Source organism: Stylophora pistillata, chromosome 1 (genome assembly GCF_964205215.1).
Source record: "Stylophora pistillata chromosome 1, jaStyPist1.2, whole genome shotgun sequence".
NCBI lineage: Eukaryota > Metazoa > Cnidaria > Anthozoa > Scleractinia > Pocilloporidae > Stylophora > Stylophora pistillata.
In genome coordinates this window covers 22,654,297-22,682,243 of record NC_142519.1, presented here as the reverse complement: position 1 = coordinate 22,682,243, position 27,947 = coordinate 22,654,297, and the positions used below count along the sequence as shown (strand labels likewise).

Genomic DNA, 27,947 nt, shown 5'->3' with positions numbered 1-27,947 from the left:
TAGTCTAAAGGAAGCATTGTGCTCATTTGAATTTAGGGGTTGTAAGAACTATTGAATGTAATAACTTTTGGAAACATTGGTTGTCTGTAAGAACAATAACAATCAGACAATTTTCATTGTAGAGTCTTGGTAATAATTTATTTTTTGCCTCACTGGTCCTTTTAACCCTTTCAAGTGCAAGATCTAATTTGTAATTCTCCATACTTTCTTATGATTGATGTTAGATTGAAGAATTTATTATTGGATCGACTTATAATCCCCCAGTTGATATTTTCTTTATCCTCATCACTTGTCTGTTCAATTGTGCAGAGAAATTTTGTCTTGGTCACCTGTGGGATTTGAAGGGCTAAGTTATAGAAACCTCTATTAATTTTAATTACACACAGTCATACAACAGTAACCAAAATTTTATTACACATTTTTTTGTCGGTTGTGGTCGCCTTTAGTGATTTTTGCCATTTTCCAATTGGCACTTCAAGTGATTTGTTTTAAGTTGGTTGAAAACTCAATTGAAAAAGCAATTCAACAGAGGCATCTTACTTGAGAAAGTGAAATGAAACTGACTTTCACAAAAGCATTGTGACATATTTATTCTTTATAATCCATCTGAGGTATTTTGGAGGTTCATTATGGAATTTAGCATGGGATTTCGCGGACATGTCTTGAATCTATGTACATCTCAATCTCTCACTTCAATTGCATGTAACGCTCCACAGATATTATTATCGTCATGATGGTATTCTGTTCGGTACCAGTTTTTGAAATAATCATCTTTAAAGAGTAGCGTACTTTGTAATGGTTTTGTAAGAAATAACCTCTTTTAATTGTGGTTTTAATGTAGCATTAGAGGAGCCACCAATGCCTGAAGAGCAAGAATTCATACCAAAAAATGGAAAAACAACGTTGCCAGAATGTGTGATGCTGTAACCACGTCACCCAGATCTCTCCGAGTCTGTCACGTAACACTTTAATATCACTACTTTCGAACATCGAACTTACGACATGTCGCCACGCATGAATTAAACGTTTTTTCTCTTTTAGTTCTTTACTAATTTATTTATTACCATGGACTTAGCGAGTGACATTCAAACCGACGATTGGCAATCGACTAGGGAAACCGTGCGGGAGCGGAACAAATACATGTTCTTAAATCCTATGATCAGCGATGTGAGCTTTGTTGTTGAAGATTCCACCAAAGATAACGGCGCAAAAGTTGCTCTACCAGCACATAAATACGTGCTAGCGATCAGTAGCCCTGTCTTCTTTGCCATGTTTCATGGTGGCATAGCAGAACAAGGAAACAAAATCGAACTTCCCGATTGTAACTCTGAGTGCTTGACCGAGTTTCTTCGATTCATCTATTACGACGAACTTCACCTCACGGCCAACTCCGTTCTCGGTGTTATGTATTTAGCAAAGAAATACTTAGTGTTGTCGTTAATGCGGCAATGTGGCCGTTTTCTCGAAGAAAGGATCGATCTGAACAATGTTTTCGAGACGCTGACCCAGGCACGACAGTTTAGAGAAGAAGAATTAGAGAAGAGGTGTTGGTTCATTGTTGATCTCAACACTAAACGGTGTCTGGAATCACCCAGTTTTCTGGAACTTGATGAAGCAGTGATCAAGTCTTTACTACGTAGGGAAACTTTGAAGATCGAGGAGTCGGAGTTATTTGATTATACCGTACGCTGGGCGAAAAAGCAGTGTGAGCTCAAGGGGTTGGATACTTCTGGGGCAAATATAAGGAAAGTACTTGGCGAAACTTTGTACTTTCTTCGTTTTCCAGTCATGTCACAAAAAAAATTTGCAGAAGAAGTTGTTCCTCAAGATGTTTTAAGTGACCGAGAGGCTCTCAATATATTTTTGCATTTCAGCACCACAAATTCAAAGCCAGATGTACTTTTTCCTTGTGTCCCACGCAGTGGAAGACCTATGCGACGATGTGCCCTATATACAGAAGCACCTTCACCACACCACTGGCACAGACCACCAAGTAATGGTACAGGACGACGTGAAGAAACAGTTTTATTCACTGTAAGTTCAGAGTCCCCAGTGTACATTGCTGGTGGGCGTGTCTTCACCCGCACTTTTGGTTTATCAGATGTGGAAAGTCGCAGAGACAAAGTGCAACTGTGGATAAGGGAAGACAATTCTCAACAAAAGGCTCTTGGATTTACGGAAGGAGAATTTCTGGCAGATAACAATGGAGTTCACAATGGTGATGGCATTGACGTCAAATTCAAAACTGCTGTACTTGTCAAGAGTGGGGTAAGATACTCCTTACAATGCGTGATCTTTTTCAGTCAAAGTGTAACATCTAACAAGCACTCCCCTCAAAAGGAAGTTGTAGTTGAACAGACCAGGTTTAAATTTGAAAATTCATATCATGGATCACACCTCACTGAGGTCTTGTTCTACACTCCTTGGATTATGCAATAGCTGAAAATAACCAAAAATTGAACAAGCACAGCACTCAATTTATTTAATATCACAGGAGTAATTTCAGACCAAATAGCACAAAAAGAAGTTAAATTATCACTTTTTTTTACAGTTATTTTGAAATTGCAAAATTCAATTTCCCAGATACAAGATTTGAGGGAGTACAAATATTTCATTGAGCCAGTACATAGTTAATCGAGGCAGTGCTGTGCTGGTTTCCAAAAAAGGTGGAACCAGAAAAAGGAAAAGGAAAGTTTTGTCTTTCATTTTCTTTCAATTTGATTGGTTTCCTCAAACAAGGAGTGGAAGCTTAAAACAACAATAATTATGATAGTTGATAGCTTACTCATAGGTTATTACTGTTAGAGAAAGCAATTTCTCCAACAGATTTTTGAGAAAAGCTGTAGGACTTAAATTTCTACAGTAGATTAAGATTAAATTGTGAATGATGGTGTATTGTATAGAAAAACGGGTATTTAGTGGACTTCATAAGTGTATTTTGTTTCATTTATCTCTAAAGTTTTTTTTTTATTCAAAACCCGGGGCCTTGATCTCATTCAGTATTCAGTATTATTTTTGCCTTGTGAATATTCATCTTTTTGATTGTGGGGACTCCACTATTAAAACTCAGGAATATTCAGCCCAGTCCCCACTCATGCAGATGATCATGGTTCAACTGTATGATACTCTTTATGAGCATACTATCTCTGTGTCATTCACATACTGTCTTAAAAGCTGTTCTGTCCCATGATGTTTTAAATAGACCATTAACCTTTTTAAACAAGCTGTGCTTGATTTGTGCAATAATAAGTTGCATTTTTGAGCTACGGGATTATTTATTGTGCACCTGTTGACAGATGCTTTATTTTTCTCAAATAAAAGATTGAATTGTATGGAAGAGATTTGCATATTTTAAATAAACATATCTAATTGATGGTTAGGTCTTTTGTTCAGGATACAAGCCAACATTCTTTTTATTAAGATTTCTTAAGGTCAGACCATACTAGGGTGAGAGTCACACTGACTTGGAGTTGATTAAAGCAACAAGTGTGAAAAAGGGATTAAATAACAAAATTTAAAGCCTTTTTTGTGTTATGCATAAGAAATCAATTTTTTTCATTTGTCTTATAGATATTAAGTATTGATTAAAAGAATAGGAGTAATTATATAATGCTATATACATGTGTTAACTATATATTTATGGTCTGTAAAATAACACTATTGATTCCATACAATTATGTTTAGTAGAGGCTATAGAATTGTTACAATAACTTAGTTCAGTGCTTATGGATTAAATTAAAGTGGTGGAATTCAATAGCTCTTTCTAGCGATGTTACGCCTAAATCCCTTAGAGGGATTACTTTGTTATTTTCCCCCCGCAGTGTCGAACCTGAATCAAACATCAAGGTCAGAAGAATAAAAGAAATGATCATCAGCTCAAGAAGCCCTTGATTATTAATTAAAAAAAAAACTCATTAGTTCCATGGGAAATGTAAATCAGTGTGTTAAGATGAACAACGTAAAGAAAACACTGCATTCTGTTGTTAGGGCACAAAGAGTTAGAAGGCTTTTAGGGTGGGTTGGCCTATTGATTTATAGTATCCTGCACGCTAGCAGTCCAACTGTCTGCCTACACTTGTGGCTCCAGACTGCAAACATTTTGTTTTCCCTTGAATGGAGTGGGAACAATTAGGGATTGGGATGAAATAGGGTTTATTTATGTATTTGGTTTCCTTAGGCACCTGTAGGATTGTAAGAAATAAATACACTAGAAGTAGTACAGTGTAGCCTTTGTCAAGATATCATTCTTAGCAGAAGCAAACTGGATTGGAAGAAATCAATAAGGTGATCTCCAGAATGATGTGATTGACCACAGGTCTTTTGGGGGGCAGTGGGCATTGGGTATCCGGAAGGTCAAAGGGCATTGAACCTTAGCATTAGGTCTCCTTATGGTTAACCCCAGATGCTTCTATTACCCTGATATGTGACTCTGTCATCTATTAAGAAAATGCCCTTTATTGCCTACTTGCAGGATGTGGTGCAGAAATGTCACATTTGTGTGACACCAGGGAGTTGTCCTCATGTTGTACCATGAATTGTGCTGAATTCATGTGTCAAAAGTACAGACAGCTTTAAAAGCGAATGATTTTGTATACTTTTTCTTCAATCAGACAATTCTATTCATATTTGTTTCATCATCTTCCTCCTCTCTCCTGGAATATTTCTATCCGGTATGGGAAATGTACCATGACACTGTCAGTCCATAGATATCACCTGTAATGTGTCACTGGAATTTAGGAGCGTGGAATATTGGAATCTTGGGATGACAAAGGGATGGAGCGGAGAAGAGATTGGAAGACAGATAGTGAATTAGACATCAATACACAAAGCTACACACTTACCAGTTCTTTTTTTTTAATTTGAAAATTAAGATAAGTTCTTTCGTTCGGTTTCAGAAAATCTGAACAGTCAAAAGGGCTTTCCGACTGGTTTTCTTCTGAATATTAAAGGTAAGCATCTACCTTAGTTTAATCTTTAAAGTGCCTTGCCTCCATCAAGTTTGTTATTTTTCGGCACATCGGTGCAACGTTGCATGACAGTAAGGTTGAGTTATACCATTAATAGTTTGAGCAATTTTGATTCGAGTGTGGAAAGCAATCCAATCCTCTGACTGATCTAAAAAACTCGATCCATCTACTCAGCCAATCAGCTGCAAAACGAAATCTAAGAGTGACTTTGTCCCTCCCGTTTTCTCGCTTTTCAGGCTGTCAACATGTTTTAATTTTTCTTTAAAATTGTTCAAGCGATACATACTTTGGTTTTTTTGGCCTTTGTAAAGACTTTGGCTTTGGTTTTGGTCTTGGTTTTGGTTTTAAGACACTACCTACAAGTAAGAGTTAACCAGAGAGGAATAAGATAGCCTGTGGTGATGATGAAACACAGAGTCAGATGACTACTTAAGCTCCCTTAAAAATCACTGGTTAATTTGGCTGATAGGTGACCAAGACCACGCCGTTAAGATTTTTTCTGAAGCATCGGCTTTTCACATGTTGTTCTAGAAAAATTTGCCCCCTGATAAACCCTTTTCACTTTAATAGCTTGCGCTTCCATGGCGTGTCGCATTTCCGTTATTATTCTTGAGTGTCTGGTACTTGAGCATAATCCATGACGCTTTCTTTTCGTTTGCGTACTCTTGCTGCCACAACCGCGCATCCACTAAGAACAAAAGCCATAAGACACGTGGCCACTGCTGCTGACACCAGACTGTACTTAGAAGAGTGTCTCTGCTCATGCGCAACCTTTAAGAACAACAAAAGTGAGGGTAAAATTAGGGAACACCCCAAACGACATTTTAGGCAATTGCCGTACTGATTTTTCCGTGAAAATTATATCGGAGGAAAAGCTGCAAATATTTCTCAGAGATTGCGTGGTAGTCGTTCATGAGAATGAAAAACCTCACAAACAATACTTGGGGATATTGCTTACTTTTCTATTTGAGGAAGCTTGTTCATGTTTTTGTAACTCATCCAATTCAACAGTATCCGCCATTCCGCCAGTTGGTATTTTTACCCTCGCACTGTTCTGCTCCGTTTTGCTTGTCTTCTCCTCTTCTTTAAAAAACTTGCTCAAATGCGCCTTCGTTTGTGCCTCTGTGCCATTCTTATTTCCATCCTTGCTGCTGCTACTGTCCTCAGTTTTTCCAGCATTGTCTGCGTTAGCGATAGTGTTACCATTGTGAGCTACAGGAAAATGAATGTGGCTTGGTTACATGGTGGAAACGATGACATGGTTAGTTGTTTAATATTAATAGAATCTCATCAGGTTTTTCTGTGTTTATAACTTTAAACAGCCGAAGCCTTAAGCCTAGTTCCTACTAATGACATAACGATCATAATCATAACCATAAGCACGAACATAAACATAAGCTTCTTATGTTCTAGTGGGAACGGTTTTCAACTGCACTTGCAAGCTTTTCCCCGAATCTGGACGTGTTTCTGTTTTTGTTTCTGTTCTGTTTTTTTAGCATTAGAAAAAGCAAACAGCACAGCTGGCTGCCTAAAAAGTCAGTCCGTTCAGTAATATTAAAGCACAACATTCCACACAATATGTGAACTGAGTTCATGAGGTGCCATTTCTTTGAGGGGAGTAAAAAGAATCTCCAATGTAAAGTTAGGAGGACAGTTCGCTGAATGATTCCATACTCTGGTCGTTTTGTGCATAAAGGAAAGTTACTAGTGAAAAAATTTAAAATGTCGTAAAAACATCTTACCAGCTTCTACATGAACTGCTTTATGTAATCGCTTTACGAACGCCACCACTGGCTGCCATTTGTTGTTCAGCGCTGGCGCCGTTGCGCAATGATTATCTGTGAAACAAGTAACCGAGTAGCAGTTCTTTCCCGCCAAAAACGCAGCCTGACAACGGTCCAGCTCACAGCATAACAACATACATACTTCCAAGTCAGACACTTTTCCTAATTTGGTAAAATTCCCGGATTTAGTGCCATGGAGAAATGTGACGTTGTTCCTGACTTCTCCGGGCTCGCACGATAGGTCACGAACTTGACTTAAGAAACTAGGCGACCATCGGTTTTTTCCTGAAACGTATCAGATTGAATTAAGATTGAAGTAATTTGCCTCAAAATCAGTTACCTTACTTTGAGGAAAGTAGGAAAATCTGGCACATGTAGATAATATATACATCGTTAAGCAGCTGATTATAATCAGCGGTCGCTTCGATACGTTCCAAGAAAAAACAACAACCTGTTGTGTTTCATTCAAGAACTGCGATACACCCGCCAGGCTTTGCCGGCCTTTATTGAGTGGTTCAAAATATTAAGAATTATCAAATAGATAAGCATTGAGGAGGACATAGAGAATGTGAATGAAACACAATTGTAATAGGTTACGCAGTGTAAGTTAATTGTCCCCAACTCTCTTTAGCAATGCCAAAATTGAAGCGATTCATTCGATTTTCGTGCGGTGACCCATTATTGTCTACCATTTAATAGGGTCATACTTGACATTTGTTTAAAAGTTACGATCGATGTTAAAACTTATCACAAATACCTGTTAGTACTGAACTGCAAACATGTGAAATGTAGTGCGCTATAACGAAAACTCCAATTGAAGATGATAGCTTCATGTTAACCAGTAATATCAAGTATCTTCATGTTGTCGCAATCGACACTGTAAATGGAGAAGTGGGAGGGAGTAAACAACTTGTGGTTAGTCCTGGTACCGACAGTAGCGCACGTGCACTTGAGATTTTGTTTGATTTCGCAAATATTTATATGTCAGTTTAAGAGGAAGGTCACGCGATGATTTAGCTTAATAATTTGACTAAATATTTGGAAGACTGAGAACTAACCTTTAGAAAAAAAGGAACAGGGTTTAATAGAAGCAGAGAAAAAAATCTAAATCAACGTAATTCAGTGGTAACGTTTAACGTACCGCACATGGTTTGTTTGTTTGCTTTGTTTCTGTGCTAAGATTGAACCATCGTGATCATTAATAACCCTTTAACTTTCGGAAGTGTAACTTCTCCCAAAAATGTCCATACACTATCCAGCAAACAGGTAATGAGAATACTTAAACTTATCAGGTAGAAGTTATCTTGATCAAACACTATATCCTTATATCTAATTTACAAGGATATGTGTAGCAGCCAGAGGGGAGAATTAACAATCTGATCAAGGAGCTTAAAGGGTTAAAGATACCCACATCACAAGAAGAAGTTTTCTGAAGTGTTATGAAACCTTAAAAAGAAAGAACTTGGACCGATAGCTAGTTATGACGGGGAAAAATGCTGGTAGTACAAGCGGGTAGCCTGTGTACGATGAAGGCAAATGAATGAATGAATTTTCCTTTGATAAGATGTTCAATTCCTTTCATTGGTTACTCTCTCCTCGCCAATTACTAGCAGCACATAGTTATTTTTCAAGGATGGACCTAAGACAGTTGGTTTTAGAGCCACTTTGGATGTCTGATACTAGAATAAGAGAACAAAAAGCCTTCTTAAATTTACTCAGCCTTTGTCAGGGTGTTGCCGGGCTCTTTGTTAGGCTTATGTGAGAGGTATAACTTTTCAAGCAAAGTAAAAATATAAATTGTAATGCCTGCTTCTAAAATGATCGGCCATTCTTCACTGAGAAATTAGTTGTTGCTAGATTTGAGGAGCGACTTGTCTGAACATGAACAATTTCAGATCGCTATTGACTTGACATTTTCTGTGGTCACCGTAAGTTCAATCTGTCTTGCCATGAAGGTCTTATATATATATCGTTATGATAAATTTTCCCGCCGTCCTGGAGAGGGTGCTATTATTGCATCAACTTTATTTAAAAAGGAAAAGGAAAACACCCGGTCGTTTAAGAGCACCGAGTCTACCAGATCAATAACATGTTTGGTTAACAATTATCCGCCGGTTCCCTTTATCAAACTTTCGTACGACCACGACCATTGGCTTATGATACGAAATGTTGACAAAACGCAGGCTGGAATTGGATCACTTAGTTCCAAGACGAGCTATTTGTTAAACTTTATGTCTCAACGATAGACAGCAACTGTATTTTCAGTCATTTTCACTTGTTCTTTAAGTTTAATTCGAGATAGATCAGTAGTTTTCGCGCGCGTCGAAACGTTTAACTGTTATACTGCTTCTTTTTTTTTTTAAGAGAATCTTTTCAATGGATCATAGACTTGTTATTAGTAGCTTACCAGACGAACTAAATTGTATTTGACCTTACCTGAAATTTTTACTAGAACGATCTCCCTCGAAGTTCTTGCATACCCGTAGAGAACGCCCTTTACAATTAAATTCATTTGGTTTATCATTAGTTCCATGAGCCAACACCCAAGCCGCTCCAGTCTTATGTGGCGTGACTTGGAAGTTTTTTCTCCCTGTCACGTGATGATTTTACCATAACAGTGGTGTTAAGCGACCCTTAATTTGGCGGGAAGTTTGGTCACATGCTATACAACAGGTACACCATTGTCATTTGTCTCCCCAGATCGTGTAAGTCTTTACTGAGAATATTATGGCGTCTGATTTATAAGGGTATAATACCAACCAAATTAAGCGTAAATGTAGTTTAAAAAGAATAGTTTATTCTCTTCTGTGACCTCCACTGTACATTGTATAAGAAACTAAAACCATTTTTGTCATTGCAGACTGAATAAAGCTACTATCATATGCCACTGGCTTGGTTCCGCTATATACAGCTAGACTATTTCTCTCCCACTACCCTCCAGTTGGTAAACTCGACAGAACCGTTTCTCTACGTCATTTTTTTGAGAACATCTGACTCTACGGGCGTGTACAACTAGCATGTTAGAAAATGAAACCCCTAAAGTATTTTACAACTTTAAACGATGAACGTAAACTGCCATACTGCTTTTACTAATGTTTGCTAGAGAAATATTTTAGTTACTGTCGACTCGTCGTCATCTTTTTACATAAATCATTCGCTTAGTTACGTCAATTGTCCTTCTTTGAGGAGACTGTTAAACGACGAGAATGACAAACTAAGATATTTACGGTACCAAAGTGCGAGTTGATAATTTCGATCCATTCCTGATATTTCTGTCTGTGTGTACGAATTGTATTTAACAAAACAAACGCCAAAAAAAGAAACCTTTTTTTAATTTCGAGCTCGTGGTGAGATTTGATTTGACGAAAACGAAAGTTAGATGGCACTTATTTAATTTGATTTCCACAAACAAACTCTTCACTCCTATTTGGTGGAATATATTTTAGGACGAATGAACACTGTGATTTCCTAGTTGAGCGGTGACTTTACATGTTCTCATGACCCGTCAGGCTGTGGATCATCAATGAGGTCATATGCTGCGCGTGCTCTGTGCGCCAGGATTCTCTTTGTGGCAAAAGCGATAGAGGCGGTTCCTACAATGGCTCCTGCGACACCACACCCAATGGCAACGGCTAAACCAGAACTGGAAGTCTTGCCTGTTGGAATCTGGGTAAAAAAAAAGAGAACTCGCTGTGTCAATGCTTGTTTATTAGAGCGCGAACTTCTTCTTCAAGGCGTGTCTGTTTTCTCAAGAATTTGTGATTTTGCTACACTTCACTCAGTGTTTGGCTTTCAAATATCGCACCAACTTCTTAACCAAGCAGACGCAAACGTAGATGAACCGTTTCTTAGTTATCCGCGTCTATCCGCAAGTTAGGCAGTGAGCATGTATTTACTTTTTTCTGATCAGCTACTGTGATTTGGTTGGTTTTGTTTCTTTTTTTTTTGGCTGTAGGACACTCATTTTAGTAAGAAAAGCTGAGCAAATTGTTCAATATGTGCCACTCAGTAGTTAGTAGTTTCAAACTTCTCAGGAGTGACGGAAAACATTCAACCTTTTCTAGCATAAAGATGCAGAAACAAAGAACAACGACCGTATGAAAGAAAACAAAAGTAAGCTTGGTGCTTAAGCTGAAATCCTTACCTTGCTCTTAACATCCTTTCCAGTTCCTAAATCATCTTCACTCTCTTGCCCTGTAATCAATGATCAGTTGTCATTTGTCACTGCTTAGGTATTGCAGGCTTTCATAAACTTTCACTAACAGTTGTCTTTTTTGAAAAACCACAAAATCTTTGTCGATCTTCAAGTAGATCGGAAGTTGAATTAGAAATTCTACGCAGTCTTCGAATTTGATAGTGTCATGTGCATGCCATCCCCAAAATGATGGAACTTGAGGTGGGGGGAGGGGAGGGGATGGGTACTTTATATCTTTATCATCTTTGTTTTGGGTGACTCGATGGTCAAAACAATCTATTCCAGCGATTTCTCAGGGGAACCTGAGGACATGTTAAGCCGGGGTAACCAGTGATTTACCAATATCCCGCCAAGAGAGATTGGCAATACCCCTTGGTCGTTTTATGTCACCAAAATAAGGATACGTTCTGGTAACTACGCGAGTCAGTCTTTAGCGCAGGATACCTTTACTTACTTGATTCATTACGCTGTTTCACAAACCAGTCTTTTTCTCTTTGCCTGAATCACGCTGTACACTTACCTGGCTCGTAATAACAGTAGTAAATCTTTAAATTGAAGGGGTCTTCACTGGGTCCATAAGGGTGTGCCCCATCTGCTGCATCAGTATTCCCTTGATCATCATCATCAAACTTGATGAACTCGCTTGTAACTTTGGTTCCCGCCACTTTCTGACACTGAGCAGAGTCGTATGTGAGAAGGTAGAAGGGTCTCAGAGCGGGAAGTTGAATTGGATTGTTCACGTTTCCCTTTGTACTACAGCAGTATTTTATTGTTGTGTGAGATTTCTCGTAGACTCCATCGGGCAGGTCTCCGAAGTGTTTGTCGTTAAGGTCTATTTCTGATTGTTCATCGTCCCAGCGGATGAAGCCTTCTTTTAGTCCGTTAGGACATACTCCTGAGAAAGGAGAGCATCATTATTCGTTGTTTTCATGATGTACTCGCTTCATCTTTAAGTCAATGCTGGTGGTAACGCCTCCATGGCTAGCTGTCTGCCTGTCTGTCTGTCTGGTCGGCTCTCTACCTTTATGTCTAACTGCCGATTATTTTGGTGTTTTGGTGATTAAATAACCAAATGAATGTTGTCGTAAGCTTCAGAGAAACAATGTTGTGCCTTGTGAGAAGATGATTTAAACCCCAAATTTTCCGATGAGTGGTTAACACTTAAAAAAATGAGCTCAAAACTCGCTGACTGAGGCGGTTTATTTACGTTATCAACCACAAATTCAAAAACAACCAACTGTGCAACCAAATAACTCAAGGATTCAACGAACGAACTAAAAGAGCAACTATCTGCTACAGCTGGATCGTAGATGATCAAGTTTTAAAGACAACTATTGTCTTGACTCTGAACAATTAAATACTGAGGGGCGTACGGATTACTCTACTTGGGTTTTTTTAAAACTCTCTCACCTTTCTTGTAAAGGCAGTATTTTCCTTCGGGCCAAATTTCGCTGCCACTGTTTCCATTGTTACTATCTTTTAAGCAGAACTTCTGCTGAATACCATGCGCGGAAAAGTTCCCAGGCATGTGGAAGATGTTCGACCGCTGGTTCTCGTTATTGTCGTCCTCTGTGTCATGATAAGTCCAACCTGTCTTCCATTCAGTGACTCCATCTGACGGACAGCCCGTGGTAGGCATAGGTAAACCGTATGTACCACCTGGCCATTGAACTGAAGTAGAAGAAAAGCTCGAATGTAACTCTTCAGTTTAACGAGGAAAGATCCAATGTTCATATGGATTGGTAAAAATCTGAACAGCTTTAGTTCTCCTTCTTTTATGTTTGGATTCTTTTCGTACTGTTTTCTTATCCTTCGATCTACTCTTTTCTGGTCATAATGATATGGTTTTAATTTTCGGATAACCATTTTAGTGTCATGACCCAGATGAGATTGTGATTTACAAACCTAATTTGATAAGAATTCAACTTTTGCTGTCTACATTTCAGCCGGTTGTCCAATCATGTCACCCTTTAACAAATGGTAAACACCACAGCGTACACTATTGAGTTATGGATGCACGCAGGAGGTTGCTAAGCACGAAAGAAGCGTAAGAGTCGCTCGAGGCGAAAGCCGAGAGCGACTCTAGCTTCTTGAGTGCTTAGCAAACCTCCCAAGTGCATCCATAACTCAATAGTGTACGCTGTGGTGTTTACCATTTGTTTTATAACATTACATTGATACATTGTAGCTAAAGAGTTCCCTTTTATTTAACAAATCTTACGCGACCAGAAAAAACAAGCGCGCGCGGAAAAATAGTCTTTGCATTTGCTCACGTCAGCAGCGTACACCCATGGGCAAATGGGGGACGCTAAATTGACCAATCAGAGCGCGCGCTTTACTTTGGTTATGTTATAATTTATAATTGTCGTGAGTAGGAAATACGACCTAGAGGGGATAGGATAATCACGCTGCAGTGTTCTTGGTCAATTGGTGAGCAAAATCAAAGGTGAAAAAGCCATCAAAAGGATACTGATCAATGTTCACATCTAAGGTAAGCAAAGGGGACAAAGTGTATTTGTATTTTGTTATAGATAAGTCATCTCTTGAAAGTTCGTAACTGAACAGAACTCACCTTCAGCGTCCACAGTAGCGAGGTATGAGATAAACAGCACAAGGCACCAATACCTCATGTCTTCCCGTATTCTCATTTCTTGTCAATCACTTATCTGAATGTGTCATGAAATGTAGATTAGTCTGCTTAGCGCGCGTTTGGCATTTTCGTGGAGTCCAACCATTTTCCGGTTGAGTTTAAGAAAAGTGATGGCCCCGCCCTTGCGTTTTGGCGGAGTTATTTTAATTTTATGGCAACTCTTGAGAAGCGTTTTCCACGAGCATTTTTTTAACGGAATACAATGATTTGCAATTGGACCAACTTAATAGAGATCATTTTTTCATTTACGTCTGTTTCAATGCCTTTCGAAGCATGGATTAAATGAACACCCGTACTTGTGTCTTATGTCATACTCTTTCAGTCTTAGATCAAGCCTGTTAAACCTCATAGTGTTTTATTTATATCAACCATACGTTTCTACTTTAGAGAACATATTTCTGCCAGACGGTATTTTTGACCATCATGCAAACAGAAAACGTAAAGGGATCACTTTTGGCTGGACTGATTAATTTTGGCACTTAAATTTGATTTTGAAAAGCGTGAAAGTGTTTTATTTCATTCATTTATCATCAAGTAAAGTTAAGTTTCATATTTTTTGTTTGGCCAGCCACTCAACCATCGTGCGTTCGCACGAGCACATGGAAAACGGAAGTGAACACACGAATACTCGCCCAAGGGAAATCAATGTCCTTCCGGCCAAAAAAGAACGAAATTTAAAATTTCTCATGATGTATTTTTTCTAATTTGATTTGCCACCTGTATAGAAATGGAGCCCTTTATGGTTCAATTCTCCCGAAACCGATTAAGTTAAGAATCAGCGACAAGAAAGAGCTCAGGAAATAACCAAGTGAGAAAGAGAACAGACATTTTCCAGTAATATTTTTCTTTGCAAAGCGAAGAATATGACCCAACAAACGAGGCATTCGGTAAACGTGTTTTTCCCCAAAATGTGACCTTTTGATTTTTGATTCATACGGTATTACATAGGAAACAATACTAGAAGTAGCATCTGCGAAAAGGGAGTTGTATTCAAATAGGAATGATCGGCAGAACTACGGAAAGTTTTAAATAAGCATTATTATTTTAGTTTGATTTAAAAACTTACCTAGGAAATTCACTTCCACCATATTGCTCTCTTAGAGAAGAAACATGACGTCATGGGATAGATTTATCTTGTTTTTGTCAGTTTGACGCGCCGATTATCCACGCTCTTTGCATCGCCCAATCAGAGAGCAAGATAGGGTGGCAAAGTTCCAGGTATATCGCATCACTACATAACTCCTTCGTGAGATAATGGCGCGCAACATTTCCCGCTCTTTTGCCTTCGAAGATGTCAAAAGCTGCGATGCCTGACAGAGTAAACGGCCTGATTTCTCGAAAAATCAGCGTGGTATTTTGTAAGTTCGAGCCCATGGTGCAAGGATCGGTGATTTTGTTGCTAAACAGTCTTTTATGGAGTCGTATGTATCGATATGTAATTCATAAGCGATGAAAATGGCTTCTAAACCCCCAAAGTAAGAAACATTCCCGCTAAAACAAGACCACCAATTGCAAGAAGTTAAGTTCACGTTTTCTGTCAAAGTATCTCTGACGTTTTCTGTATATGGCTCTTCCAGTAGAGATGAAAGTAAATTAGGAGTTTTGGAATATTCATTATATTGGATAGTCATTCAACATTTCAAATATATAATTTTAGGCTTAGCGCCTTTACAAACAGCCCAAAAATTTTCGTAGACACGTAGCCTTATTGATACAAAAGGGCAAACTTTCGTTTGTAGACTATAAAAAAGTTGTATAAGCTCTACAATAAAATATATGTAGATATATAATTATTTATACTGGTATATATTTGAGGAGACAGGTTAAGATTTCTTATTCATTTCTGGTACCTGCACACGTGACATGCCCATGCCATCAGCCGGTCAGGTCGAACATTTGGCGAATTATAGCCTGGAACTGATTTGCTTGAAAGAAAGTCAAGTCTCGAATAACAGAATCCTCTATAAATCAATTTATAATCGGTTTTGTTTGGAAACTCGTATCGGCGAAAAACTCAATAGAAGGTCGGCAAGAATTTCTTAGGAGACGACCCTTCACAAATTGGTTCCTACAGCGTGCGTTGCCAACCTTAAGGAGCTTCTTCAGAATTGTTCATCTCGCAAACTTTGACATGAATTTATCAAGGTCACCATTCGTAATCCGTTTCAACCATCTCCACTTTAAACACAAACCTTCTACTCTCTCAGATTATCCTCCAGAGTGCGAGCAGGCTGAGAACCGCGCCGGGGGATTACGCGAACACAGAGAGTGTTGTTTTTGCTCCCGCTCCACGCTCGCTCACAATAAAATTAATATAGAAACGGTTATGGACGGAAAATTGCTTATAGTAATAGTTGCATGGTTTCCTTCACTTTAAAGGTAATTTTGCGAAAAGCAACAGTAGCATTCGGATATCATGAAATAGCACCCGACTGAAACAACCGGGTGACCGCTTAATACGGTGTCGTTTAATACAGGTTCGACTGTAACTGAACGGAAGATCCAGAAATCAACTGAAATGATCCGACGCATGAAGACGAGCAGTTCCACTCACGGTACATATTACCTTTCTACGGAAATCGTTGATGTCTGGACGTAGCTGTGTTTATCTCGCTCCGATATGTTTTAGTAGGTTACTTCTTCAACCTCTATACTCCGAGAAATTATTAACACCTACCCTTTCCCTAATGATAGTATCTATACGTTATCTGGCAAACGGATGATGAGTTTACTCGAGCTTATTAGGTAGAAGTTGTTACCTTCACCAAACACCAAATCCTCGTAAGCAATTTACGAGGAATTGTGAAGCAGTTAGAGGGGAGAATTACCACAAGGGTTAATAAGTTACTTCTTAGAAAAGGAAAAAAAAAGCGAAAACAATCAATTACGAAAACAACTCTTTAGGGGTGTAGTGTTTGAGGTTTTTAATATTAGATGTACAGTATATTTCTTATACTCATGTGTCCTTGTAGCGCGAATTTTTCATGACCGACCATCTAAGAGTACGTTAAAATGCGTGAGAGTAGTCTCAGCTCGGCAAACCCCTGACTAAATGAAATTTTGTTAATATTCGATCTGACATACCACGATCATTTAAATCTGGCATCAAGTTAAATGTGCTGGAAACCTTGCTTACTTTCTATGTGGTTATATACCCATGTCGTGATACACCCTGTTTAATTCATCTTTAGCCCACTCTTTCTTTGCGTTGATTTCTTGAAGTTCGCTCTCCAGTGCGTTACGTTTGCAACTTAGCGCAGCTATTTTTCTTTGCGCTAGATCAGCTTTAGCTTCAGACTCAACGTAGCTGCTTTTAAGATCTTCAATTTTTTGGTTGAGGGCCTGTTCTTCTTCTTCACTCATCCCCTTTCGTGAACTCGACTGAAACTCCTCCATGGTTTTGTTAACTTGTAATAATCTGGCGTTAAGCTGACCTTCTAGCTCCGACAAACGCTCACAACGTTTCTCTGCAAGCTTCTTCTGCAGTTCAACCACTTTAATTCGACGAGACGCTTCGTTCAACTTGGATTCGTTGATAGTCACAGTGTCTTTTACAGTTTTCAGTTTTTCGTGTAGTGTGTTCTGTTTTGCGTTCATTTGCTCTTCCTCTTGAGCTAGATTGTCCATTGCTCGTTCGTTCCTTTTCAAACTCTCGCCAGTTGACCACAACTCTCCTTCGATATTCTCCAAGCGAGATGATATCCTCTTTATTTCAGCCTCAGTCGATGTGGCTTGTTGCCGCAACATGGCCGCTGTAGCTTCGGCGCTATCGATTCTTTTGTTAACTTCATTTAAGCTCTCCTTAAAACACTCACTCCTGGCTTCGGCCTCATTCAAACGAGCTTTTAATTCCGTGAATTTTTGCCGCAATCTCTCAGCCATGTTTAGCTCTTTTTTTAAAACACAGACTCAGCACGAAGCGCACGCATGATTACGTCACAATTAGCTTTGTATTGCATGGCAATTATTACATTTGTGATTAGCTAATGATGTTAATTGGAGCTTGAGTATGGTTTCGTCCGATTTGATTTTCCTACTCTTATGATGATATTAACCTTAGAGGTTTTGAGTACAATCCCTCATAGGAAAAGTAGAAATATGATATTTTATTAAATCGATGGAAATTCTTATACAAAACTGCATTTTCTTTCGGCTACAACACCCTCAGCGTGCTATTTCTGTTTTAAAAAAGCAATGTAAGTCCATTTGGGCGTAACGCACATTTGCGCCTAACGGAACATCATCGATATGTTACTGGTGTGTACATCTTCACACACCCTAAATTTTCACCCCCTATCAATTGATTGAAAAAAAAAAACCAGAAAACTGGCTAAGCACTATCTATTCACGCTACCTCTACAGCAATTGTAATACAATGAAAGCTTAGACTTTAGTTTCTTTCAGGGAGACCGCTGCACCACGAGATTGTTTTTCCACCGCACGTGATCATCTTCACTGTACCTTTTGTCAAGCGTTGATCATGTAGCCAAGGAAAGCATAACAAGCACAAAATTGCTGAGGGAGAAGTTTGTAAAACGGTGATGGTTTTTTTCGTGTATGTGTGTGTGTGTGTGTGTGTGTGTGTGTGTGTGTGTGTGTATGTGTGTGTGTCATAGAGCGAGACAGAGAAAAACCGATAATGAAGTAACTAGTATGAGACAGAAAAAAACCGATAAGTAACTAGTGATCCAAATCAGATACATGCTTGATTACCACATAAAACACAAAATTATGAAATGAATTCAAATTTAGATATAGCGTAGACTATTGTCTCTGTTTTCATTACTGATATTTCCGATCATCCCGTAGATCCTTCCTCTCGGCCCTTTGAACACATCTAGTTGTTTTATGACTTGGTATTGTTTATTATAATGAAAGCCAACAATTTCTATCGTCGTCCGGTTGATTTGGTCTGAGGACTTCCAGTGATATCAGGAAGCCTTTACTAATAAATTGCACAGTTTGTCATATTCGTCGTAAAGACGTATTTTAGATTAGTCTAGATAGATAATTGCTAAGTGAAGCATCTGTTTTCTCTTTTTTTTTTCGGTAATGACGGAGGATGTAGGATCCTTCCAAAATTACAAAGATGATCTTTATTTAAAAACCATCAAAGTGACAAAGACCTTTTAAACCGCTCAATGGTTCATTTTTGAACATAAAAACTAGATAGATGGTATACAACAATCAAACTAATCCACAAAACGTTCTCAAATAAAAAAACGCGTCTTTTCACTAACCGATGGAGATGGCCTAAGAATATAACACCATTTGTTTCACCTACAAAGTATAAAGTAATTGAAAGGATAAGTGGAACCATTACTTTGAAAGTGAATCATCGACGTAGAAAAATAATGACTTCAAGTAAAACCTTCCACGAATGAGATATACTTTAAATTTTCATCCTCTTTCCTTTTTTTTCAGTCTATCTTTTGACAAAGAGCGATTAAAATTCGGCTTTCTATACGAAACTACAATAACTCACAGGTCTGTCAGAAGTGTAGATTCATCGTTTTAGGAGTCATGATCCCAAAATAAAAATGTATTTTTTAAATTTCGGCTGAAGAACTGAGGAACGACACGTATGTTTACGTAGATTTAAATATGCTTGGAAGTCGTAATAATCATCATAATTACAATATAGCCTCCGGCGAAGGAACTGTTTAAGATGGTTTACAAACGTCGTTATTTCAGTTTGAACTGGAACACGAAAGTTCCAAACTATAAGGGATATCCTGAAACTATTTTCCTGACATCAAACGGAACTTAACGAAAACGTTGTTTTTGTGTTTAAATGGGCACATTTTTGTGTTTGCTGAAATTGTATAATAAACCTATGTGTGGGTGTTATCAGTTTGGTTCCAATTTTGGTCAAGTGGTGACGTCCTTTATATTGAAAACATTTTAAATTTCTTGCATTGAAAGATTGATTTTGGCCAGAAACTTCCTTTGGTGGAGGCATATGACGCTAATAACATGAATTAAGAAAGATCTATTATTTTTGTTTGCCAGCAATTTAACAAGACAACCACACAGATCGATTGAGTTCGAAACCTTTCTTTATAATAAGTCAGCGCTTTTAAAGCGTTTTAAAGCACAGCATGAAAGTGAAGGAAAAATAAACAATTCAAAAAGCCCTTGTAAAGTTTTTTACTTGAAGCATGAATGTGTAAAACCACTTTCTATGGAAGGAAGTAAAAGGTTAGTGGATTAAGAAACTCAACTCTTCTAGAATATTGAGTAAAGATCGAGGTAGGCGTTTCCAAGAGATTATGCCGCGGCAAAGTTTTGCAAGTAAACATAAAGTCAACAAATCGATGATGTATTTTCTTAGAAATTATGCTACACCAAAGTTTTACAAGTAAATCATGATTAAAAAAATAACGAATCGGCAATATATTTTATATTTTTTTTAAGACTACCTTATCGATCTGTTTATTCTTAATTGAGAAGAACCCACAAAATCAACTCAAAATCCTAAATTTAGAATATCAACTTTTCTATATATATCGATAACTTCAGAAAAAAAGAATAACAATCGGGAATTACGCTGACTTTTATCAATTTTTAAGGGAGTCTTGCATCAAATTTAGAAAGCTGTCTGATTTTATCTTTTTGGGTACCAAAGATATTAAAAGTTCATTGAAATAAATATATTGTGGAATGAAATTATATACTTCTTTCACATTGAAAATGAAATGCCAGTTTGAAAGGTAAAATTATAGCCGTTCCTTTATCAGATTTTGCCAAACAAAATAAAATAATTTTTGAGTTCTGCTTTTACCTGAAATTTTCATAAAGTGAATAAAGGAGCATATCAGTTTCTGGAACTTGCTTCGGGGTAAATCATTAATCAAATAATTCACTAAATCATCACATTAGCTTCAACAGATATGTTTTATTTGGTGCGAATTTTTTAAAAAATAATTCCTAATGGCTCAAAATCAACTTTTGGCGGAGACAGAATCTCTCCCACGTGTAATAAACAGGTGTATACAACGATTACGATAACATCTAATCATGAAATACGTGGACAATACGTTTTGTTATCAGATTCAGCCGAACAATAAAGGTTGTCAGTTATGAAGCTCGACGGCGTTTGTATTTAGACCACAACTGCTAAACAACGATCAACTAATTTCATGTTGTACGTTAATCCTTGTCATTGAAGGCAGTGCTAGAGAAATCGGCACCTTTTCAAAGACTGAACCGACAATAATGTAAGTTATATTCCTTTTCTTATTTGGGCTTTATTTAGATAACATTACACCTCACTGCTCACAGTTGTCCTTTGGAGTTCTTTTACGATAAGATGAGAACCAGTGGCGTTATTGCATCATCACTAACTTTCACCTTTCGCAATTTCATTGATTGGCTCAAATTTCCTGGAACACCGTCTGGCTGTAGTATACACTGTAAATGAAGCTTTCAATTACCATTTATTTTGGCTCTTGAACTTATTGAAGTTTTCAGTCATCTCTCGTCGAAACGAAAAGCGTTCACTATCATAAAGAAAAAAAGCTTGGGCTTTTTTTCTCCTGCATGATAAGCGAATTAAAAATTTGGCCGAGGGAGAAACTGATTATTGTACAGGATTACCATTTAAGGCTGGGGTTTATCAAATTTTCCAACCACTTTTTTTTTCTGGTTCTTCATGAAGAGGATTCGAGGCGATAATGACACAAATGAAACAAAAAAAAGTCCCTGGTTAATTGTTACTAAAACATTACAAGTAGCTGCCGATTCCTGTTGTCCATTCAATTTAGAACACGTACCACACATTATGACGTCACCAGCCGTTTCTAAGCAACGCCTCATACCTTTCGCGCCACTTCATTCATTGAACCGGAAAAAAATATGGTAAATTTAGTACTCAGTCGTTGAGTAAAGAAGGATATCATTCGTTTTGTCACCAACTCTGGACCAACTGGAAACATCCTCGATAAACTAACTTAAGATTTTCTGCTCTTGCTTTCCGATGCGCTACCACTGAGCTAGAGAGAACTTGACGATGACTCTGCATTTTCCAGTCGGGGAGAGGCGAGCTCCACGCATTTGTAAGGAAAATGCGAGGGACGAGAGGCGCCTAAGTTGAGGAGCTCGATAGAATGACTCATTACCGGCGCTTGCCGCAGCCCACCTAAAAAACACAAAATAATGACTCTTTTTCCGCAGGCTACCTTAGTGACAAATTTTTAACCTTTCATTTTCTTTAGCCTGAATTAACAGTCTGTTTCGTTTTGTTCTGTCTTTCAGGAGGTTTCTTTGTCTCACAACAACTTTTGTCTTGCTGATATTAATAGTTGTCTTGTTTTGTGCTGATATGCCATTTGTAATTGCTTCAAATTCCAAAGTGGACGATGGAAATGAAAATCGTTATACACTGTGTTACTCGACCTCAGAAATAGACAGGCTTCTCTCTAATAACTGTGTGAACTTTAGAAAACGAGCGATGTGGAAGTCAGGCAAGTTTGTCCTAAATTTGTATGCGAGTTAAGTAAAAATCTAATTATTTTGACAAAATTAGACGCAACTAACAGATTGCATTTGCAATCTGCGTTTCTCTTTGTCCTTCTCAATCTTCTTCTTTTTCATTTTGGGGCAGTCATTACTTCTTGGGCTCGTTCACTCCAGCTGATGATTATTTGACATGTTTTTTTAATCCTATTTATGCGTCCGTTCAGTAATAATTTTGTTTCCTCCATAGGTGAAAATATTCTGCAATCTCCAGAGAAAGCACAACGATTTCTACAAAAACGTATCACTTATGTTACAAATTATGGATTGTTTCTGGAAGAATGTTGCCATGAAAGTAGCTGCCGAGTAGAAGAGATTCTCGAACACTGTGCAGCACCAGTGTAGAATTTAAGGAATTGGTCTCAAAGGGTTTTTCTTAGGATATCGTCGGAGACTATTGCAGGTTTGAAGAGAAAAATTTGAAAAACAGCTATGGAACCTTTTTCCCCATCTTTTGATTGAAATTTCTTTTTCTGACTTGATATATATACCTTGAACACATATATTGGCACTAGCCAGGTATTTCGTTCGTGCATTTACCTACCGCTTGCGCCGCCTTTGCTCTCAGCCCTGTTGCATCATGGTACACAGAGGCTCCTCATTTCTTACAACCTTGTTAGTGAAACGGATTAAAGACTGGGAGAGAAGTTTTTCATATTTCCTTCGCTTTCCCCTTTTATGGTAGAATCCACTTCCTAAAATATGAAAAATATATATATCAATGTAATGCGTGTCGTATGTAAGCCTAACTTTCACCATCACAACTTGATTGTGAGAAATGGTAGTTAAATTGTCTGGCTGTGACTTGATGCTACATCTCCTGGATGTGACACATATGCAATTTGTGTGAACAAACACAGAAACAAACCAAAGGGTATAGTAATGTTGAAGGGACATAGCCATATGCTCTGGCGTTATATTGAAGATACTTGAGATTGTTGAAGCACAAAGGAACAATAATGGCTGACCTGAATGGCTGAAATTTTCAACCAACGTTATAAGTTATTTCTCAACTCCATTACTTTTTCCAGTATTTTATAAATTGAAGGAGACGAGCAGTTTGGATTATGGAAAACATAACACTATCTCTTGTCGGTGCCAATACTTCTAGTGGTTTTATATTGGAAATTGAGGATTTTTATTAGCCTTATTGTTTCGATTCCACCTATCAGTTACAAAACTGCCGCTTAATGAGGGACCTACAATTACCTAGCTTTAGTGCTTGATTAAAACAGCACGTGGCATGGAAAAGAGCTTAATTATTTCCAGCTTGGAAATTTATAAATGTAGATGACTCTCAAAACTGAAAAAAGTCTTTTGCTTCTAGAATCGATCTCGCTTTATTCTATAAAGAATTCTTGACGAAATTGTTTTGAGCTTTTAAGCATTTCTATTCATTAATTTAATTCAACGGAAACCCTTCGGTGGAAAAAGGGACAGGACGTCAGGAGATACCTTGTCACAAATAAATCGACGATTATTTTGAAAATAATCATAAATTAATAACACAGTCCAGTCATATATTTGTAAGACGCTTTAATAAAGAGAGATCAAATACCACGCCAAGTAATTAGTAACGCTGTTTATGAATGACTTTTTCGGGTAAATTTGATAACCCCTGCTAAATTACGCAATCGTTGATAAATATCGCGTTCAGGGCCTTCCTGAACGGACGAAATAAAGTTGATCACAATACTAACGCGAACGTAACGACGGAACCACGCAATGTAAACGTAAATTAATAACAAAGAACAATGCATATGTTGACAAAAGATAGCCCGGAGTCCTATAAAAACAATCCCTAAATTTAAATTGATCCGTTTCACATTTTATTCTGGTGGTTTTGAATCCCGCCTCTGTCACCATGGCGACTGCACTTACCAGGCTTTGTTCAGACAATTTAAGGCATTTAGAACCAAGCCTTCAGGCATTGAACTGGCGAATTTAATTCAGTTCATCTTCACTTTACCGTAGGCGACAATCACGGTGAAAAACCATCCGTTGGTGTTTTAGTTGGGGTTAACTTGTAAAAGGTAGGTGTTTATAGCATTAAGTCGTTCTTAAGTTGTCCAGTTTGCAAGAAATTTATGATTTACTGGGTACATTGTCTCGTGCTTACTTTGCTCTGTTCTTCATCTCGCTCTTAAAGAAGTTTCAATATGATCTGTGACTTCTTTAATTCCCAATTGCACATAATTTCAATGATTTTTTTTAACCCTGTCACTAAGTGTGAGTTAAGAAGCAGGGATTAAAATTAAGATATCGAAAGGTTTTTTTTAGTCTCGTTTCATACAAAAATTTGAATGAATCTTCAGTGAATGGTTCGTTAAAATCGAAGGGTGTATTCGATGATTTTGTTTACCAACGTTCACTCCTCGTTTGGTGGTTTACATTTGCGCATACCGGGTGAAGTTATTGCTCTGTTGAAATAAAAATTCAGATACACTCCGACAAACGCCAGAAATTTTTTTAAAACCATTTTGACATTTCTGTGACGAGTTTGGTATAAAAATAAAAATGTAAAAATCATAACAACATCCTGTGAAAATTTAACCAACGAACTGTAAACCAGTCGATAAACTTGATTGTTTGGAACAAAAGACAAGGCACTTAACCCGGTTCTTTTTAACGTGTTTAATAGTTCTCGGCAAAAGTGTGTACCTTTGTTTTCCAAAAGGCGATAATATCGTTTACTTCGCACGAACGAACACAGCCGTTAATCAAAAGTTTTGTCTTCACTTTAGAGAGGGACTCTGAAGACTTTCTTCAAGCGAAAGCGAAAGATCCCTTGGAAATTGGAAGACAGTAGTTTTAAGGAAGACATTTCATCGGTAGATTAAAGAGCATTTTTCTGTTGATCAGCTTGTCCGTTTACCCAACATTTTCAGTCTCGCATCAAAGGATATTTGGACTCCGTCGGAAAACATAAGACAGTTTTGAATAAAAATCTAAAAACTTACTGAAACCGTGATCTTCAATCGGTACCTCAGATATTGGTTATCCAATTGGTAAAAAAAATCAAAACAAACAAACAGGACGGGAAACGATTGATGTAGGCCTTTGAAGCTTATAGTGGCCGGCATTGTAGGTTTTAAAGGCAATTAGTCAAATTCAAACAGGACTGAAACGCACACCTAACTTGGGACAAAAAAATACACAACTTTGGTTTTCTTTTTGAATCAATTCACGGAAGATTTGCAATGCTCAAGTGGGAAGCTGTTGATTTTAGTCGTACACATATACATTTCTCTAACACCTTCCACTTCTGTTCTGAACAGGGGATATCGATCATGTTATAACTTCAGACGTCAAACGGTAAAACTCAATAGAAGCACCTGTTTCAACATCCGCACCATGGGGCCTTTGAAAAGTATCCACTGAGATTTCAACAAGATTTGAAAACATTTGGACTTAAACTGAAAATAAAGCATTTTTTTTCCAACCTGGCTAACCACTAGATATGCGCATTCGTTGAGATTGTAATCAGCAATTAAATTTTAAAGCTTTTCTTCAACTTTGTGTTACGTTTATTGATAAACTGAGAATACTTGGCCAGCTTATAATACTATTTCAATGTTTATTTCTCACATGAATGGCTTGACGCCCATCCTTTCATACTATGAAAGGATCAGTTCCTTGTTAGAATGATAGCTCAACGTGGCAAACGAAGCGAACAGACAATTTCAGAGAGGACAAGAATATATGGACTTCTTTATTTCGCGAAAGAAAATTGCGCGGAAAGGTGAATTTTTCTGCGAGAATGAGCACAGCATAGGGTAGGGACAGGACTGGTTTTCCAGTGTCTTCTTAGAAAAATCTCTCCATTGAATAACCGATGTTGCGGCCGTTATACAAGGAAAAAACAGCTCAACAATTTAGGACTTCATGATATAATATCCCTGAAAAAATACTTTAAAATTTATATCAGGAAATTCTGATTAGTTCGGTTTTTTTAAGATATTAATGTCTTGAACTTACTGTTATCATTTGCAATGATTTTCCATGTTAAAGTACTTTTGAGCTTGTTCGGGAGAACGTGGTTTGTTCCCATATTTATACGTATATTTTTCTCTCCCTTTTTAGCATCATGTCGTGTGGTATTAAATTTCTCCTACTTGTAACACTTTGCCTTTATATACAAGCAATTTCAGCCAAACATTATGATGTCAAAATGTGCTGGAGTCAATCAGATTTTGAGGCGATTTTGGACTCGCAGTGTTTAAATCACGCTCTCAGGCGAGGCATGGAGAGGCGAGGTTTGTATCGTATCAGGCGAGAATTTCATTGTTAGTAACTCCTTCTGTGTTGTTTGTCATCGAATGTTGATGTTGAATCGTTTCGACTGTTTTGACTGGTAACCAATTTTCTTACTAGCACGGTGCTTCTCTGTGATTGGTTACTTTCAACCAGTGTGTTGGCTGGGGGCATTTAACGCAGCTGAAAGTAATGAGAGTCAATCGGCAGTACCTAGTTGATCATTCGATTCAATTCATCGTTTTTGTACGGAAGCCGAAAAGGGACAATCCAAAAATATTTTTCAAATCCCGAAAAATATTTCAAATCGCAATATTTATTTTAAATTCACTGTCGAAAAGTTTGAAAAATCCAAAGATACTTTGCAAATCCAAAAAATGTTTTTCAAAATCCGAAAATATTTTGCGAATCCAAAAAAATATATTGAAATCCAAAAAAATTTTTTCAAAATCCGACTGAATATTTTGCAAATCCAAAAAAATTTTTTGTCACGTGTTATTTGCACCAGCAGTCACCCAGCGTTACACCGGCGTTTTCTTACCATATCCCGCATCATCCCGCATACAAAATGGCGAAGGAACGAGGATAGAACATGTTCTGTCATAAATGTGGAAGAGAATGTGGGAACAATGAAACATTCTTCCGTTGTTGTGGAACACTAAATGGCGTGAAGAGGAAAGTGTGTTGTCCAGCTCGGGAGACGAAAGATTGGCTATAGAACATTACTTTAATAAGGGATTTCGTTACTAAACCATTGTTCACTTTCTGGCAGAATACCATGGGATTTCAATGAACGTGAGGACTTTGAAGAGAAGGCTACGCCACTATGAGTTACAAAGAAGAAACCACCTTCATTCAGAACACACTGTTCGGGAAATAGTTAGACGAGAAATTGTTGTAAAATGGGGTTGACAGGCCTACACGACTCCCCAGCGCGTGTTTAGAGTAGTCTATTCAAAGTTTGGCCCCATTGAGTATGTCTTTGGGCGACCGTCCTCTTTTGTAAGATACGAGAAACGGATTTTAGTATATTTCGTTGAGTAGTGGATGTGTTTCTATTAAATGCCAGTGTCTCATGAGAATTTGCTTTAGGTTTGGCACTGATGGTTGGTATTGTGTAACACAAAAGGCAAGATTCGTTGGTTCGTCTTTTGTTTCTGTTGAAGAGCTAATTTCCTGTTTTTTTAATTCACTTCTGAGAGGGTTGTGCTAATGAGGTCCTCTCGGTAGCCTCTCTTTAGCAAATGCGCTTCATTTGTAATTTTCTCCTCAAATATTGTTTGAGAGGAGTTTGTTCTTAGAAGTCTAAGCGTCTCCCCTTTTATGAAGTCTCTTTTAATTCCTTGTGGGTGACAGGAACTATAGTGTGTATACTGAAATGTCTCAGTTTGTTTAAAATGAGTACGCACATCAGGGATTGCGTCTTTTTTTAATCGTTCGCCTTCGTAGATGTACAGCTATTTTTTTGCATTGTCTCGATCGTTAAGTTGTCTTGATTGCTTTCAGCTTGCGCTACGCGTGCTGATTCGATCGTACTACAGTTCTTAGTGTTCCCATTTAACACAAAATATTTTTTTGGA

At 37.8% G+C, this 27,947-nt stretch overlaps 6 protein-coding genes across 10 annotated transcripts in view; 3 read left to right on the top strand and 3 right to left on the bottom strand.

Moving 5' to 3' along the window:
• Window positions 1-78: 78 nt before the first annotated feature.
• On the top strand, window positions 79-10,091 carry LOC111326396 (BTB/POZ domain-containing protein 6). 2 transcript variants are annotated; one of them, XM_022930378.2, is made up of 3 exons: window positions 79-2,268; window positions 4,896-4,949; window positions 9,279-10,091. In XM_022930378.2, exons 1-2 carry the CDS (start codon window positions 1,066-1,068, stop codon window positions 4,902-4,904), a joined length of 1,212 nt encoding a protein of 403 aa, XP_022786113.2. In that variant the 5' UTR covers window positions 79-1,065; the 3' UTR covers window positions 4,905-4,949; window positions 9,279-10,091. The 2 variants fall into 2 exon arrangements, with proteins under 2 accessions (XP_022786113.2, XP_088600904.1); XM_088744778.1 differs by lacking the exons at window positions 4,896-4,949; window positions 9,279-10,091 and having other exon boundaries at window positions 79-3,874.
• Window positions 5,300-9,320, bottom strand: LOC111326398 (uncharacterized). The gene is made up of 5 exons (XM_022930382.2): window positions 9,188-9,320; window positions 7,509-7,628; window positions 6,710-7,036; window positions 5,926-6,179; window positions 5,300-5,738 (listed from the first exon to the last, which is right to left on the bottom strand). The coding sequence occupies exons 2-5, from the start codon at window positions 7,582-7,584 to the stop codon at window positions 5,571-5,573; spliced, it is 825 nt and encodes a 274-aa protein (XP_022786117.2). The 5' UTR covers window positions 7,585-7,628; window positions 9,188-9,320; the 3' UTR covers window positions 5,300-5,570.
• LOC111326397 (uncharacterized) lies at window positions 9,527-14,762 on the bottom strand. The gene is made up of 6 exons (XM_022930381.2): window positions 14,663-14,762; window positions 13,519-13,612; window positions 12,357-12,617; window positions 11,467-11,841; window positions 10,896-10,945; window positions 9,527-10,417 (listed from the first exon to the last, which is right to left on the bottom strand). Exons 2-6 carry the CDS (start codon window positions 13,592-13,594, stop codon window positions 10,247-10,249), a joined length of 933 nt encoding a protein of 310 aa, XP_022786116.1. The 5' UTR covers window positions 13,595-13,612; window positions 14,663-14,762; the 3' UTR covers window positions 9,527-10,246.
• Window positions 13,036-23,681, top strand: LOC148741719 (uncharacterized). Of its 3 annotated transcripts, none has more exons than XM_088744893.1 (3): window positions 13,036-13,437; window positions 21,853-22,061; window positions 22,304-23,681. In XM_088744893.1, the coding sequence occupies exons 2-3, from the start codon at window positions 21,920-21,922 to the stop codon at window positions 22,456-22,458; spliced, it is 297 nt and encodes a 98-aa protein (XP_088601019.1). In that variant the 5' UTR covers window positions 13,036-13,437; window positions 21,853-21,919; the 3' UTR covers window positions 22,459-23,681. The 3 variants fall into 3 exon arrangements, with proteins under 3 accessions (XP_088601019.1, XP_088601024.1, XP_088601016.1); XM_088744898.1 differs by lacking the exon at window positions 13,036-13,437 and adding an exon at window positions 16,094-16,151; XM_088744890.1 differs by lacking the exon at window positions 13,036-13,437 and adding an exon at window positions 19,835-20,816.
• On the bottom strand, window positions 16,496-18,028 carry LOC111326399 (uncharacterized). Its single transcript, XM_022930383.2, has one exon. It carries the CDS (start codon window positions 17,476-17,478, stop codon window positions 16,744-16,746), a length of 735 nt encoding a protein of 244 aa, XP_022786118.1. The 5' UTR covers window positions 17,479-18,028; the 3' UTR covers window positions 16,496-16,743.
• Window positions 23,682-25,640: 1,959 nt separating the features above from the next.
• The window catches only part of LOC111326460 (uncharacterized), a 4,941-nt gene continuing 2,634 nt past the window's right edge, over window positions 25,641-27,947 (top strand). The window contains exons 1-2 of one of the 2 annotated variants that reach the window (XM_088744874.1): window positions 25,641-25,855; window positions 26,197-26,369. In XM_088744874.1, coding sequence (XP_088601000.1) covers window positions 25,758-25,855; window positions 26,197-26,369 — 271 coding nt within the window. In that variant the 5' untranslated portion in view covers window positions 25,641-25,757. Of the gene's footprint in view, window positions 25,890-26,196; window positions 26,370-27,947 lie in introns of both variants that reach the window. The other variant, XM_022930464.2, reaches the window with a different exon arrangement.

Excerpts from the sequence above, each read along its gene's own strand:
- LOC111326396 (XM_088744778.1), top strand. The coding sequence starts at position 1,066 with ATGGACTTAGCGAGTGACATTCAAACCGACGATTGGCAATCGACTAGG.
- LOC111326398 (XM_022930382.2), bottom strand. The coding sequence starts at position 7,584 with ATGAAGCTATCATCTTCAATTGGAGTTTTCGTTATAGCGCACTACATT. Across the intron at positions 7,037-7,508 it reads TTGCAGTTCAGTACTAACAG|GAAAAAACCGATGGTCGCCT; the intron begins GTATTTGTGATA and ends GATACGTTTCAG. Across the intron at positions 6,180-6,709 it reads AGCAGTTCATGTAGAAGCTG|CTCACAATGGTAACACTATC; the intron begins GTAAGATGTTTT and ends ATTTTCCTGTAG.
- LOC111326397 (XM_022930381.2), bottom strand. The coding sequence starts at position 13,594 with ATGAGAATACGGGAAGACATGAGGTATTGGTGCCTTGTGCTGTTTATC. Across the intron at positions 11,842-12,356 it reads ATACTGCCTTTACAAGAAAG|GAGTATGTCCTAACGGACTA; the intron begins GTGAGAGAGTTT and ends CTCCTTTCTCAG. Across the intron at positions 10,418-10,895 it reads GAAAGGATGTTAAGAGCAAG|ATTCCAACAGGCAAGACTTC; the intron begins GTAAGGATTTCA and ends TTTTTTACCCAG.
- LOC111326399 (XM_022930383.2), bottom strand. The coding sequence starts at position 17,478 with ATGGCTGAGAGATTGCGGCAAAAATTCACGGAATTAAAAGCTCGTTTG.
- LOC148741719 (XM_088744890.1), top strand. Across the intron at positions 22,062-22,303 it reads ACGAGCGATGTGGAAGTCAG|GTGAAAATATTCTGCAATCT; the intron begins GCAAGTTTGTCC and ends TTTCCTCCATAG.